Consider the following 12,341-nt stretch of genomic DNA (forward strand, 5'->3'; position numbering starts at 1 on the left):
TGTCCAGTCAGTGTGTCTGTATTAACCCCTCTCTCTCAGTGCAGTGTTAATGTACTGGAGTGTCCAGTCAGTGTGTCTGTATGAACCCCTCTCTCTCTCAGTGCAATGTTAATGTACTGGAGTGTCCAGTCAGTGTGTCTGTATTAACCCCTCTCTCTCAGTGCAGTGTTAATGTACTGGAGTGTCCAGTCAGTGTGTGTGTATTAACCCCTCTCTCTCTCAGTGCAGTGTTAATGTACAGGAGTGTCCAGTCAGTGTGTCTGTATTAACCCCTCTCTCTCTCAGTGCAGTGTTAATGTACTGGAGTGTCCAGTCAGTGTGTCTGTATTAACCCCTCTCTCTCAGTGCAGTGTTCATGTACTGGAGTGTCCAGTCAGTGTGTCTGTATGAACCCCCCTCTCTCTCTCAGTGCAGTGTTAATGTACTGGAGTGTCCAGTCAGTGTGTCTGTATTAACCCCTCTCTCTCAGTGCAGTGTTAATGTACTGGAGTGTCCAGTCAGTGTGTCTGTATGAACCCCTCTCTCTCTCAGTGCAGTGTTCATGTACTGGAGTGTCCAGTCAGTGTGTCTGTATTAACCCCTCTCTCTCAGTGCAGTGTTCATGTACTGGAGTGTCCAGTCAGTGTGTCTGTATTAACCCCTCTCTCTCTCAGTGCAGTGTTAATGTACTGGAGTGTCCAGTCAGTGTGTGTGTATTAACCCCTCTCTCTCTCAGTACAGTGTTAATGTACTGGAGTGTCCAGTCAGTGTGTGTGTATGAACCCCTCTCTCTCTCAGTGCAGTGTTAATGTACTGGAGTGTCCAGTCAGTGTGTGTGTATTAACCCCTCTCTCTCTCAGTGCAGTGTTAATGTACTGGAGTGTCCAGTCAGTGTGTCTGTATTAACCCCTCTCTCTCTCAGTGCAGTGTTAATGTACTGGAGTGTCCAGTCAGTGTGTCTGTATTAACCCCTCTCTCTCTCAGTGCAGTGTTAATGTACTGGAGTGTCCAGTCAGTGTGTCTGTATTAACCCCTCTCTCTCTCTCAGTGCAGTGTTCATGTACTGGAGTGTCCAGTCAGTGTGTCTCTATTAACCCCTCTCTCTCTCAGTGCAGTGTTAATGTACTGGAGTGTCCAGTCAGTGTGTCTGTATTAACCCCTCTCTCTCTCAGTGCAGTGTTAATGTACTGGAGTGTCCAGTCAGTGTGTGTGTATTAACCCCTCTCTCTCTCAGTGCAGTGTTAATGTACTGGAGTGTCCAGTCAGTGTGTCTGTATGAGCCCCTCTCTCTCTCTGTGCAGCTCTGCCTATGACAATGTCAATAAGCTGCGGGTGGCCATCAAGAAGATCAGCCCGTTCGAGCACCAGACGTACTGCCAGCGGACTCTGCGCGAGATCAAGATCCTGCTGCGCTTTCGGCATGAGAACATCATCGGCATCAACGACATCCTGCGGGCTCGCAGGCTCGAGAGCATGAGGGACGTGTATCCTTCCTGATCCGGGCGGCAGTGCGCTCCGCTCCAGGTGTTACAGTATTCTCAGTCTCAGTGTGCAGCAGTGTGATCCGCTCCAGGTGTTACAGTATTCTCAGTCTCAGTCCCAGTGTGCAGCAGTGTGATCCGCTCCAGGTGTTACAGTATTCTCAGTCTCAGTGTGCAGCAGTGTGATCCGCTCCAGGTGTTACAGTATTCTCAGTCTCAGTCCCAGTGTGCAGCAGTGTGATCCGCTCCAGGTGTTACAGTATTCTCAGTCTCAGTCCCAGTGTGCAGCAGTGTGATCCGCTCCAGGTGTTACAGTATTCTCAGTCTCAGTCCCAGTGTGCAGCAGTGTGATCCGCTCCAGGTGTTACAGTATTCTCAGTCTCAGTCCCAGTGTGCAGCAGTGTGATCCGCTCCAGGTGTTACAGTATTCTCAGTCTCAGTCCCAGTGTGCAGCAGTGTGATCCGCTCCAGGTGTTACAGTATTCTCAGTCTCAGTCCCAGTCTGCAGCAGTGTGATCCGCTCCAGGTGTGACAGTATTCTCAGTCCCAGTGTGCAGCAGTGTGATCCGCTCCAGGTGTTACAGTATTCTCAGTCTCAGTCCCAGTGTGCAGCAGTGTGATCCGCTCCAGGTGTTACAGTATTCTCAGTCTCAGTCTCAGTGTGCAGCAGTGTGATCCGCTCCAGGTGTTACAGTATTCTCAGACTCAGTGTGCAGCAGTGTGATCCGCTCCAGGTGTGACAGTATTCTCAGTCTCAGTCCCAGTGTGCAGCAGTGTGATCCGCTACAGGTGTTACAGTATTCTCAGTCTCAGTCCCAGTGTGCAGCAGTGTGATCCGCTCCAGGTGTTACAGTATTCTCAGTCTCAGTCCCAGTGTGCAGCAGTGTGATCCGCTCCAGGTGTTACAGTATTCTCAGTCTCAGTCCCAGTGTGCAGCAGTGTGATCCGCTCCAGGTGTTACAGTATTCTCAGTCTCAGTCCCAGTGTGCAGCAGTGTGATCCGCTCCAGGTGTGACAGTATTCTCAGTCCCAGTGTGCAGCAGTGTGATCCGCTCCAGGTGTTACAGTATTCTCAGTCTCAGTCTCAGTGTGCAGCTGTGTGATCCGCTCCAGGTGTTACAGTATTCTCAGTCTCAGTCCCAGTGTGCAGCAGTCTGATCCGCTCCAGGTGTTACAGTATTCTCAGTCTCAGTCCCAGTGTGCAGCAGTGTGATCCGCTCCAGGTGTTACAGTATTCTCAGTCTCAGTCCCAGTGTGCAGCAGTGTGATCCGCTCCAGGTGTTACAGTATTCTCAGTCTCAGTCCCAGTGTGCAGCAGTGTGATCCGCTCCAGGTGTTACAGTATTCTCAGTCTCAGTCTCAGTGTGCAGCAGTGTGATCCGCTCCAGGTGTTACAGTATTCTCAGTCCCAGTGTGCAGCAGTGTGATCCGCTCCAGGTGTTACAGTATTCTCAGTCTCAGTCCCAGTGTGCAGCAGTGTGATCCGCTCCAGGTGTTACAGTATTCTCAGTCTCAGTCCCAGTGTGCAGCAGTGTGATCCGCTCCAGGTGTTACAGTATTCTCAGTCCCAGTGTGCAGCAGTGTGATCCGCTCCAGGTGTTACAGTATTCTCAGTCTCAGTCCCAGTGTGCAGCAGTGTGATCCGCTCCAGGTGTTACAGTATTCTCAGTCTCAGTCCCAGTGTGCAGCAGTGTGATCCGCTCCAGGTGTTACAGTATTCTCAGTCTCAGTCTCAGTGTGCAGCAGTGTGATCCGCTCCAGGTGTTACAGTATTCTCAGTCTCAGTGTGCAGCAGTGTGATCCGCTCCAGGTGTTACAGTATTCTCAGTCTCAGTCTCAGTGTGCAGCAGTGTGATCCGCTCCAGGTGTTACAGTATTCTCAGTCCCAGTGTGCAGCAGTGTGATCCGCTCCAGGTGTTACAGTATTCTCAGTCTCAGTCTCAGTGTGCAGCAGTGTGATCCGCTCCAGGTGTTACAGTATTCTCAGTCTCAGTCTCAGTGTGCAGCAGTGTGATCCGCTCCAGGTGTTACAGTATTCTCAGTCTCAGTCCCAGTGTGCAGCAGTGTGATCCGCTCCAGGTGTTACAGTATTCTCAGTCTCAGTGTGCAGCAGTGTGATCCGCTCCAGGTGTTACAGTATTCTCAGTCTCAGTCCCAGTGTGCAGCAGTGTGATCCGCTCCAGGTTTTACAGTATTCTCAGTCTCAGTCTCAGTGTGCAGCAGTGTGATCCGCTCCAGGTGTGACAGTATTCTCAGTCTCAGTCCCAGTGTGCAGCAGTGTGATCAGCTCCAGGTGTGACAGTATTCTCAGTCTCAGTGTGCAGCAGTGTGATCCGCTCCAGGTGTTGCAGTATTCTCAGTCTCAGTCTCAGTGTGCAGCAGTGTGATCCGCTCCAGGTGTTACAGTATTCTCAGTCTCAGTCCCAGTGTGCAGCAGTGTGATCCGCTCCAGGTGTTACAGTATTCTCAGTCTCAGTCCCAGTGTGCGGCAGTGTGATCCGCTCCAGGTGTTACAGTATTCTCAGTCTCAGTCCCAGTGTGCAGCAGTGTGATCCGCTCCAGGTGTTACAGTATTCTCAGTCTCAGTCTCAGTGTGCAGCAGTGTGATCCGCTCCAGGTGTGACAGTATTCTCCGTCTCAGTCCCAGTGTGCAGCAGTGTGATCCGCTCCAGGTGTTACAGTATTCTCCGTCTCAGTCCCAGTGTGCAGCAGTGTGATCCGCTCCAGGTGTTACAGTATTCTCAGTCTCAGTCCCAGTGTGCAGCAGTGTGATCCGCTCCAGGTGTTACAGTATTCTCAGTCTCAGTCCCAGTGTGCAGCAGTGTGATCCGCTCCAGGTGTTACAGTATTCTCAGTCTCAGTCCCAGTGTGCAGCAGTGTGATCCGCTCCAGGTGTTACAGTATTCTCAGTCTTAGTCCCAGTGTGCAGCAGTGTGATTCGCTCCAGGTGTTACAGTATTCTCAGTCTCAGTCCCAGTGTGCAGCAGTGTGATCCGCTCCAGGTGTTGCAGTATTCTCAGTCTCAGTCCCAGTGTGCAGCAGTGTGATCCGCTCCAGGTGTTACAGTATTCTCAGTCTCAGTCCCAGTGTGCAGCAGTGTGATCCGCTCCAGGTGTTACAGTATTCTCAGTCTCAGTCCCAGTGTGCAGCAGTGTGATCCGCTCCAGGTGTTACAGTATTCTCAGTCTCAGTCTCAGTGTGCAGCAGTGTGATCTGCTCCAGGTGTGACAGTATTCTCAGTCCCAGTGTGCAGCAGTGTGATCCGCTCCAGGTGTTACAGTATTCTCAGTCTCAGTCCCAGTGTGCAGCAGTGTGATCCGCTCCAGGTGTTACAGTATTCTCAGTCCCAGTGTGCAGGAGTGTGATCCGCTCCAGGTGTTACAGTATTCTCAGTCTCAGTCCCAGTGTGCAGCAGTGTGATCTGCTCCAGGTGTGACAGTATTCTCAGTCCCAGTGTGCAGCAGTGTGATCCGCTCCAGGTGTGACAGTATTCTCAGTCTCAGTCCCAGTGTGCAGCAGTGTGATCCGCTCCAGGTGTTACAGTATTCTCAGTCTCAGTCCCAGTGTGCAGCAGTGTGATCCGCTCCAGGTGTTGCAGTATTCTCTCTCCATCCGTCTCTCCAGCTTCTCTCTTCTTGACTCAGCATCCCTAAACAAACTAGTTACGCGCATGAAACCCACCACATCTATTTTAGATCCCATTCCCACCACTTTATTCCAGTCCTGTTTCTCTTCTCTCTGTCCCATTGTCCTCAATATAATACATGAATCCTTGAGCACCGGCATTGTACCAACGGTCCTCAAAACTGCTGCTATTACCCCAGTGCCAAAGAAGCCTAACATGGCTCTCGACAATCTTAACAACTTTCGCCCCATCTCCAACTTACCCTTTCTCTCTACAATTCTAGAACGTGCTGTCACACTTCAGTTACATAACCACCTCATGACAAACAACCTTTTCGAACCCCTCCAATCTGGCTTCCGTCAACTTCACAGCACAGAAACCGCCCTAGTCAAAGTCACCAACGATCTCCTAATAGCTTCTGATTCTGGTTCTCTTTCCATACTCATCCTTCTTGATCTCAGTGCTGCCTTTGACACTGTTGACCATAACATCTTGCTTTCTCGTCTCGAGACTGTGTTTGGAGTCTCTGACACTGCCCTCAAATGGTTTAAGTCTTACCTCACTGATCGCTGTCACTTTGTCTCTCTCAATGGGTACAGGTCTGAAATTGGTCTTGTCAAGTCTGGTGTCCCTCAGGGCTCAATACTGGGCCCCTTGCTCTTCAGCATTTACATGTTCCCACTTGGTCAGCTTTTAAGATCACATGGCCTCAGCTTTCATTTTTACGCTGACGATACTCAAATATACATCCATACCAAACCCGACACTGATGTGGCTGTCTCTATTCTATCTAATTGCATCTCTGACATAAAAATTTGGATGACTCAAAACTTCCTTCATCTTAACTGTGACAAGACTGAAGTCATGCTTATTGGTACCCCTTATCGACCTTGTGAAGCCAGTCCTGTAACCCTGTCTGTAGATGGCTCTGTACTTGAGCTCCAATCAAAATTGAAAAACCTTGGGGTTATATTCGATTCTGGCTTAACATTCGACCCACATGTACAGCATACTGTCAAAACATCTTTTTTTCACCTTAGAAATATCGCAAGACTACGCCCTATGCTATCATTAACTGTGGCTGAAAAGCTGATCTACATATTTGTATTCTCTCGAATTGACTACTGCAATGCTCTGCTCCCTGGGGTATCTAAATCTACTCTGAACAAGCTGCAGTATGTCCAAAATTCAGCAGCCAGAATCCTGACCAGATCTAGTGCAAGTGTTCACATTACTCCTATCCTGGAGTCCTTGCACTGGCTTCCGGTCAAATTCCGCGTAGACTTTAAAATCCTCATGCTCACCTACAAGGCTTTACATGGCTTGGCACCTCAATACCTGTCTGAACTTTTATCGCCCTACTCCCCACCTCGCAACCTCCGCTCTTCAAATTCTGCCCTCCTTACTGTCCCCCAAGCCCGTCTACATTGTATGGGCGACAGGGCCTTCTCCTGCTATGCCCCCAAGCTCTGGAACTCTTTGCCCAAGGATATTAGAGAGTCACCTTCTCTAAACTCCTTCAAATCCAGACTCAAAACCCTCCTTTTCAGAAAAGCCTTTACTTAACTGGTTCCATTCTTCACCCCTCTGCTCTTCTTAATACCATCTTCCACAGTCTCCTCTATTGTTATTGTTGTATTGCTGTAATTATAATTGTGTCCTGTCTTGTGAAATTTTTCTTATTTATTGTTGTAGTCTTCTTATTTATTGATATTGTCATCCTGTAAAGCGCTTTGAGAAGCCACCTTTAAAGGCGCTATATAAAATAAAGTTTATTATTATTATTATTATTATTATTATTATTCTCAGTCTCAGTCTCAGTGTGCAGCAGTGTGATCTGCTCCAGGTGTGACAGTATTCTCAGTCCCAGTGTGCAGCAGTGTGATCCGCTCCAGGTGTTACAGTATTCTCAGTCTCAGTCCCAGTGTGCAGGAGTGTGATCCGCTCCAGGTGTTACAGTATTCTCAGTCTCAGTCCCAGTGTGCAGGAGTGTGATCCGCTCCAGGTGTTACAGTATTCTCAGTCCCAGTGTGCAGCAGTGTGATCCGCTCCAGGTGTTACAGTATTCTCAGTCTCAGTCCCAGTGTACAGCAGTGTGATCCGCTCCAGGTGTTACAGTATTCTCAGTCCCAGTGTGCAGCAGTGTGATCCGCTCCAGGTGTTACAGTATTCTCAGACTCAGTGTGCAGCAGTGTGATCCGCTCCAGGTGTTACAGTATTCTCAGTCTCAGTCCCAGTGTGCAGCAGTGTGATCCGCTCCAGGTGTTACAGTATTCTCATTCTCAGTCCCAGTGTGCAGCAGTGTGATCCGCTCCAGGTGTTACAGTATTCTCAGTCTCAGTCCCAGTGTGCAGCAGTGTGATCCGCTCCAGGTGTTACAGTATTCTCAGTCTCAGTCTCAGTGTGCAGCAGTGTGATCTGCTCCAGGTGTTACAGTATTCTCATTCTCAGTCCCAGTGTGCAGCAGTGTGATCCGCTCCAGGTGTTACAGTATTCTCAGTCTCAGTCCCAGTGTGCAGGAGTGTGATCCGCTCCAGGTGTTACAGTATTCTCAGTCTCAGTCTCAGTGTGCAGCAGTGTGATCCGCTCCAGGTGTTACAGTATTCTCAGTCTCAGTCCCAGTGTGCAGCAGTGTGATCCGCTCCAGGTGTTACAGTATTCTCAGTCTCAGTCCCAGTGTGCAGCAGTGTGATCCGCTCCAGGTGTTACAGTATTCTCAGTCTCAGTCCCAGTGTGCAGCAGTGTGATCCGCTCCAGGTGTTACAGTATTCTCAGTCTCAGTCCCAGTGTGCAGCAGTGTGATCCGCTCCAGGTGTTACAGTATTCTCAGTCTCAGTCCCAGTGTGCAGGAGTGTGATCCGCTCCAGGTGTTACAGTATTCTCAGTCTCAGTCCCAGTGTGCAGGAGTGTGATCCGCTCCAGGTGTTACAGTATTCTCAGTCTCAGTCCCAGTGTGCAGGAGTGTGATCCGCTCCAGGTGTTACAGTATTCTCAGTCCCAGTGTGCAGCAGTGTGATCCGCTCCAGGTGTTACAGTATTCTCAGTCTCAGTCCCAGTGTGCAGCAGTGTGATCCGCTCCAGGTGTTACAGTATTCTCAGTCCCAGTGTGCAGGAGTGTGATCCACACCAGGTGTTACAGTATTCTCAGTCTCAGTCCCAGTGTGCAGCAGTGTGATCCGCTCCAGGTGTGACAGTATTCTCAGTCTCAGTCCCAGTGTGCAGCAGTGTGATCCGCTCCAGGTGTGACAGTATTCTCAGTCTCAGTCCCAGTGTGCAGCAGTGTGATCCGCTCCAGGTGTTACAGTATTCTCAGTCTCAGTCCCAGTGTGCAGCAGTGTGATCCGCTCCAGGTGTTACAGTATTCTCAGTCTCAGTCTCAGTGTGCAGCAGTGTGATCCGCTCCAGGTGTTACAGTATTCTCAGTCTCAGTCCCAGTGTGCAGCAGTGTGATCCGCTCCAGGTGTTACAGTATTCTCAGTCTCAGTCCCAGTGTGCGGCAGTGTGATCCGCTCCAGGTGTTACAGTATTCTCAGTCTCAGTCCCAGTGTGCGGCAGTGTGATCCGCTCCAGGTGTTACAGTATTCTCAGTCTCAGTCCCAGTGTGCGGCAGTGTGATCCGCTCCAGGTGTTACAGTATTCTCAGTCTCAGTCCCAGTGTGCAGCAGTGTGATCCGCTCCAGGTGTTACAGTATTCTCAGTCTCAGTCCCAGTGTGCAGCAGTGTGATCCGCTCGAGGTGTTACAGTATTCTCAGTCTCAGTCTCAGTGTGCAGCAGTGTGATCCGCTCCAGGTGTTACAGTATTCTCAGTCTCAGTCCCAGTGTGCAGCAGTGTGATCCGCTCCAGGTGTTACAGTATTCTCAGTCTCAGTCCCAGTGTGCAGCAGTGTGATCCGCTCCAGGTGTTACAGTATTCTCAGTCCCAGTGTGCAGCAGTGTGATCCGCTCCAGGTGTTACAGTATTCTCAGTCTCAGTCCCAGTGTGCGGCAGTGTGATCCGCTCCAGGTGTTACAGTATTCTCAGTCTCAGTCCCAGTGTGCAGCAGTGTGATCCGCTCCAGAGGGATGAGGACAGGTCTGTGTCTGCTGGTCCTGCTCTGGCCCCTGTCTGTGTGGCCCTGCTCTGGCCCCTGTCTGTGTGGCCCTGCTGTGTCTGCTGGTCCTGCTCTGGCCCCTGTCTGTGTGGCCCTGCTGTGTCTGCTGGTCCGGCTCTGGCCCCTGTCTGTGTGGCCCTGCTGTGTGTCTGTGTGGCCCTGCTATGGCCCCTGTCTGTGTGGCCCTGCTCTGGCCCCTGTCTGTGTGGCCCTGCTGTGTGTCTGCTGGCCCTGCTCTGGCCCCTGTCTGTGTGGCCCTGCTCTGGCCCCTGTCTGTGTGGCCCTGCTGTGTCTGCTGGTCCGGCGCCCGGCTCTGGCCCCTGTCTGTGTGGCCCTGCTCTGGCCCCTGTCTGTGTGGCCCTGCTCTGGCCCCTGTCTGTGTGGCCCTGCTGTGTCTGCTGGTCCGGCTCTGGCCCCTGTCTGTGTGGCTCTGCTGGTCCTGCTCTGGCCCCTGTCTGTGTGGCCCTGCTCTGGCCCCTGTCTGTGTGGCCCTGCTGTGTCTGCTGGTCCGGCTCTGGCCCCTGTCTGTGTGGCCCTGCTGTGTCTGCTGGTCCGGCTCTGGCCCCTGTCTGTGTGGCTCTGCTGGTCCTGCTCTGGCCCCTGTCTGTGTGGCCCTGCTGTGTCTGGTGGTCCGGCGCCCGGCTCTGGCCCCTGTCTGTGTGGCCCTGCTGTGTCTGGTGGTCCGGCGCCCGGCTCTGGCCCCTGTCTGTGTGGTCCTGCTCTGGCCCCTGTCTGTGTGGCCCTGCTGTGTGTCTGTGTGGCCCTGCTCTGGCCCCTGTCTGTGTGGCCCTGCTGTGTGTCTGCTGGTCCTGCTCTGGCCCCTGTCTGTGTGGCCCTGCTCTGGCCCCTGTCTGTGTGGCCCTGCTATGTCTGCTGGTCCGGCTCTGGCCCCTGTCTGTGTGGCCCTGCTGTGTCTGCTGGTCCGGCTCTGGCCCCTGTCTGTGTGGCCCTGCTGTGTGTCTGCTGGTCCGGCTCTGGCCCCTGTCTGTGTGGCCCTGCTGTGTCTGCTGGTCCTGCTCTGGCCCCTGTCTGTGTGGCCCTGCTATGTCTGCTGGTCCGGCTCTGGCCCCTGTCTGTGTGGCCCTGCTGTGTCTGCTGGTCCTGCTCTGGCCCCTGTCTGTGTGGCCCTGCTCTGGCCCCTGTCTGTGTGGCCCTGCTGTGTCTGCTGGTCCGGCTCTGGCCCCTGTCTGTGTGGCCCTGCTGTGTCTGCTGGTCTGGCTCTGGCCCCTGTCTGTGTGGCCCTGCTGTGTGTCTGTGTGGCCCTGCTCTGGCCCCTGTCTGTGTGGCCCTGCTGTGTGTCTGCTGGTCCTGCTCTGGCCCCTGTCTGTGTGGCCCTGCTCTGGCCCCTGTCTGTGTGGCCCTGCTCTGGCCCCTGTCTGTGTGGCCCTGCTCTGGCCCCTGTCTGTGTGGCCCTGCTCTGGCCCCTGTCTGTGTGGCCCTGCTGTGTCTGCTGGTCCGGCTCTGGCCCCTGTCTGTGTGGCCCTGCTGTGTCTGCTGGTCTGGCTCTGGCCCCTGTCTGTGTGGCCCTGCTGTGTGTCTGTGTGGCCCTGCTATGGCCCCTGTCTGTGTGGCCCTGCTCTGGCCCCTGTCTGTGTGGCCCTGCTGTTTGTCTGCTGGCCCTGCTCTGGCCCCTGTCTGTGTGGCCCTGCTCTGGCCCCTGTCTGTGTGGCCCTGCTCTGGCCCCTGTCTGTGTGGCCCTACTGTGTGTCTGCTGGTCCGGCTCTGGCCCCTGTCCGTGCGGTCCTGACTGGCCCTTGACCCTCTGCTCAGCTACATCGTGCAGGACCTGATGGAGACGGACCTGTACAAGCTGCTGAAGACACAGCAGCTCAGCAACGACCACATCTGCTACTTCCTGTACCAGATCCTGCGGGGCCTGAAGTACATCCACTCCGCCAACGTCCTGCACCGCGACCTGAAGCCCTCCAACCTGCTGATCAACACCACCTGCGACCTCAAGGTCAGCCTGCGCCCCTGTGTGCTGGTCAAGCTCTGGGCCAGCCTGTACCCCTGTGTACTGCACTATTTAACACACAGTGTACAGTGTGCACACACTATATAGTCTGGTCAAGCACAGAGACTGTACCAGTGTGTCATCAACACCACTGTGAGCTCAGGGCCAGCCTGTACCCCTGTGTACTGCACTATATAACACACAGTGTACAGTGTGCACACACTATATAGTCTGGTCAAGCACAGAGACTGTACCAGTGTCTCATCAACACCACTGTGAGCTCAGGGCCAGCCTGTACCCCTGTGTACTGCACTATATAACACACAGTGTACAGTGTGCACACACTATATAGTCTGGTCAAGCACAGAGACTGTACCAGTGTCTCATCAACACCACTGTGAGCTCAGTGCCAGCCTGTACCCCTGTGTACTGCACTATATAACACACAGTGTACAGTGTGCACACACTATATAGTCTGGTCAAGCACAGAGACTGTACCAGTGTCTCATCAACACCACTGTGAGCTCAGGGCCAGCCTGTACCCCTGTGTACTGCACTATATAACACACAGTGTACAGTGTGCACACACTATATAGTCTGGTCAAGCACAGAGACTGTACCAGTGTCTCATCAACACCACTGTGAGCTCAGGGCCAGCCTGCGCCCCTGTGTACTGCACTATATAACACACAGTGTACAGTGTGCACACACTATATAGTCTGGTCAAGCACAGAGACTGTACCAGTGTCTCATCAACACCACTCTGAGCTCAGGGCCAGCCTGCGCCCCTGTGTACTGCACTATATAACACACAGTGTACAGTGTGCACACACTATATAGTCTGGTCAAGCACAGAGACTGTACCAGTGTCTCATCAACACCACTCTGAGCTCAGGGCCAGCCTGTACCCCTGTGTACTGCACTATATAACACACAGTGTACAGTGTGCACACACTATATAGTCTGGTCAAGCACAGAGACTGTACCAGTGTGTCATCAACACCACTGTGAGCTCAGGGCCAGCCTGTACCCCTGTGTACTGCACTATATAACACACAGTGTACAGTGTGCACACACTATATAGTCTGGTCAAGCACAGAGACTGTACCAGTGTCTCATCAACACCACTGTGAGCTCAGGGCCAGCCTGCGCCCCTGTGTACTGCACTATATAACACACAGTGTACAGTGTGCACACACTATATAGTCTG

At 52.7% G+C, this 12,341-nt stretch overlaps 1 protein-coding gene across 3 annotated transcripts in view; it reads left to right on the forward strand.

The window, feature by feature from the left end:
- mapk3 (mitogen-activated protein kinase 3) overlaps positions 1-12,341 on the forward strand; it is a 29,036-nt gene that overhangs the window by 2,077 nt on the left and 14,618 nt on the right. For all 3 annotated transcript variants that reach the window (XR_015939729.1, XM_088637346.1, XM_088637347.1), the window contains exons 2-3: positions 1,281-1,463; positions 10,948-11,137. Coding sequence is in view for 2 of the 3 variants with exons in the window: in XM_088637346.1 (XP_088493472.1) it covers positions 1,281-1,463; positions 10,948-11,137 (373 nt within the window). In the remaining variant the exon portion in view is untranslated. The remainder of the gene's footprint in view (positions 1-1,280; positions 1,464-10,947; positions 11,138-12,341) is intronic.

This window comes from Lepisosteus platostomus, chromosome 6 (genome assembly GCF_059453375.1).
Source record: "Lepisosteus platostomus isolate fLepPlt1 chromosome 6, fLepPlt1.hap1, whole genome shotgun sequence".
NCBI classification, from domain to species: Eukaryota; Metazoa; Chordata; class Actinopteri; order Semionotiformes; family Lepisosteidae; genus Lepisosteus; species Lepisosteus platostomus.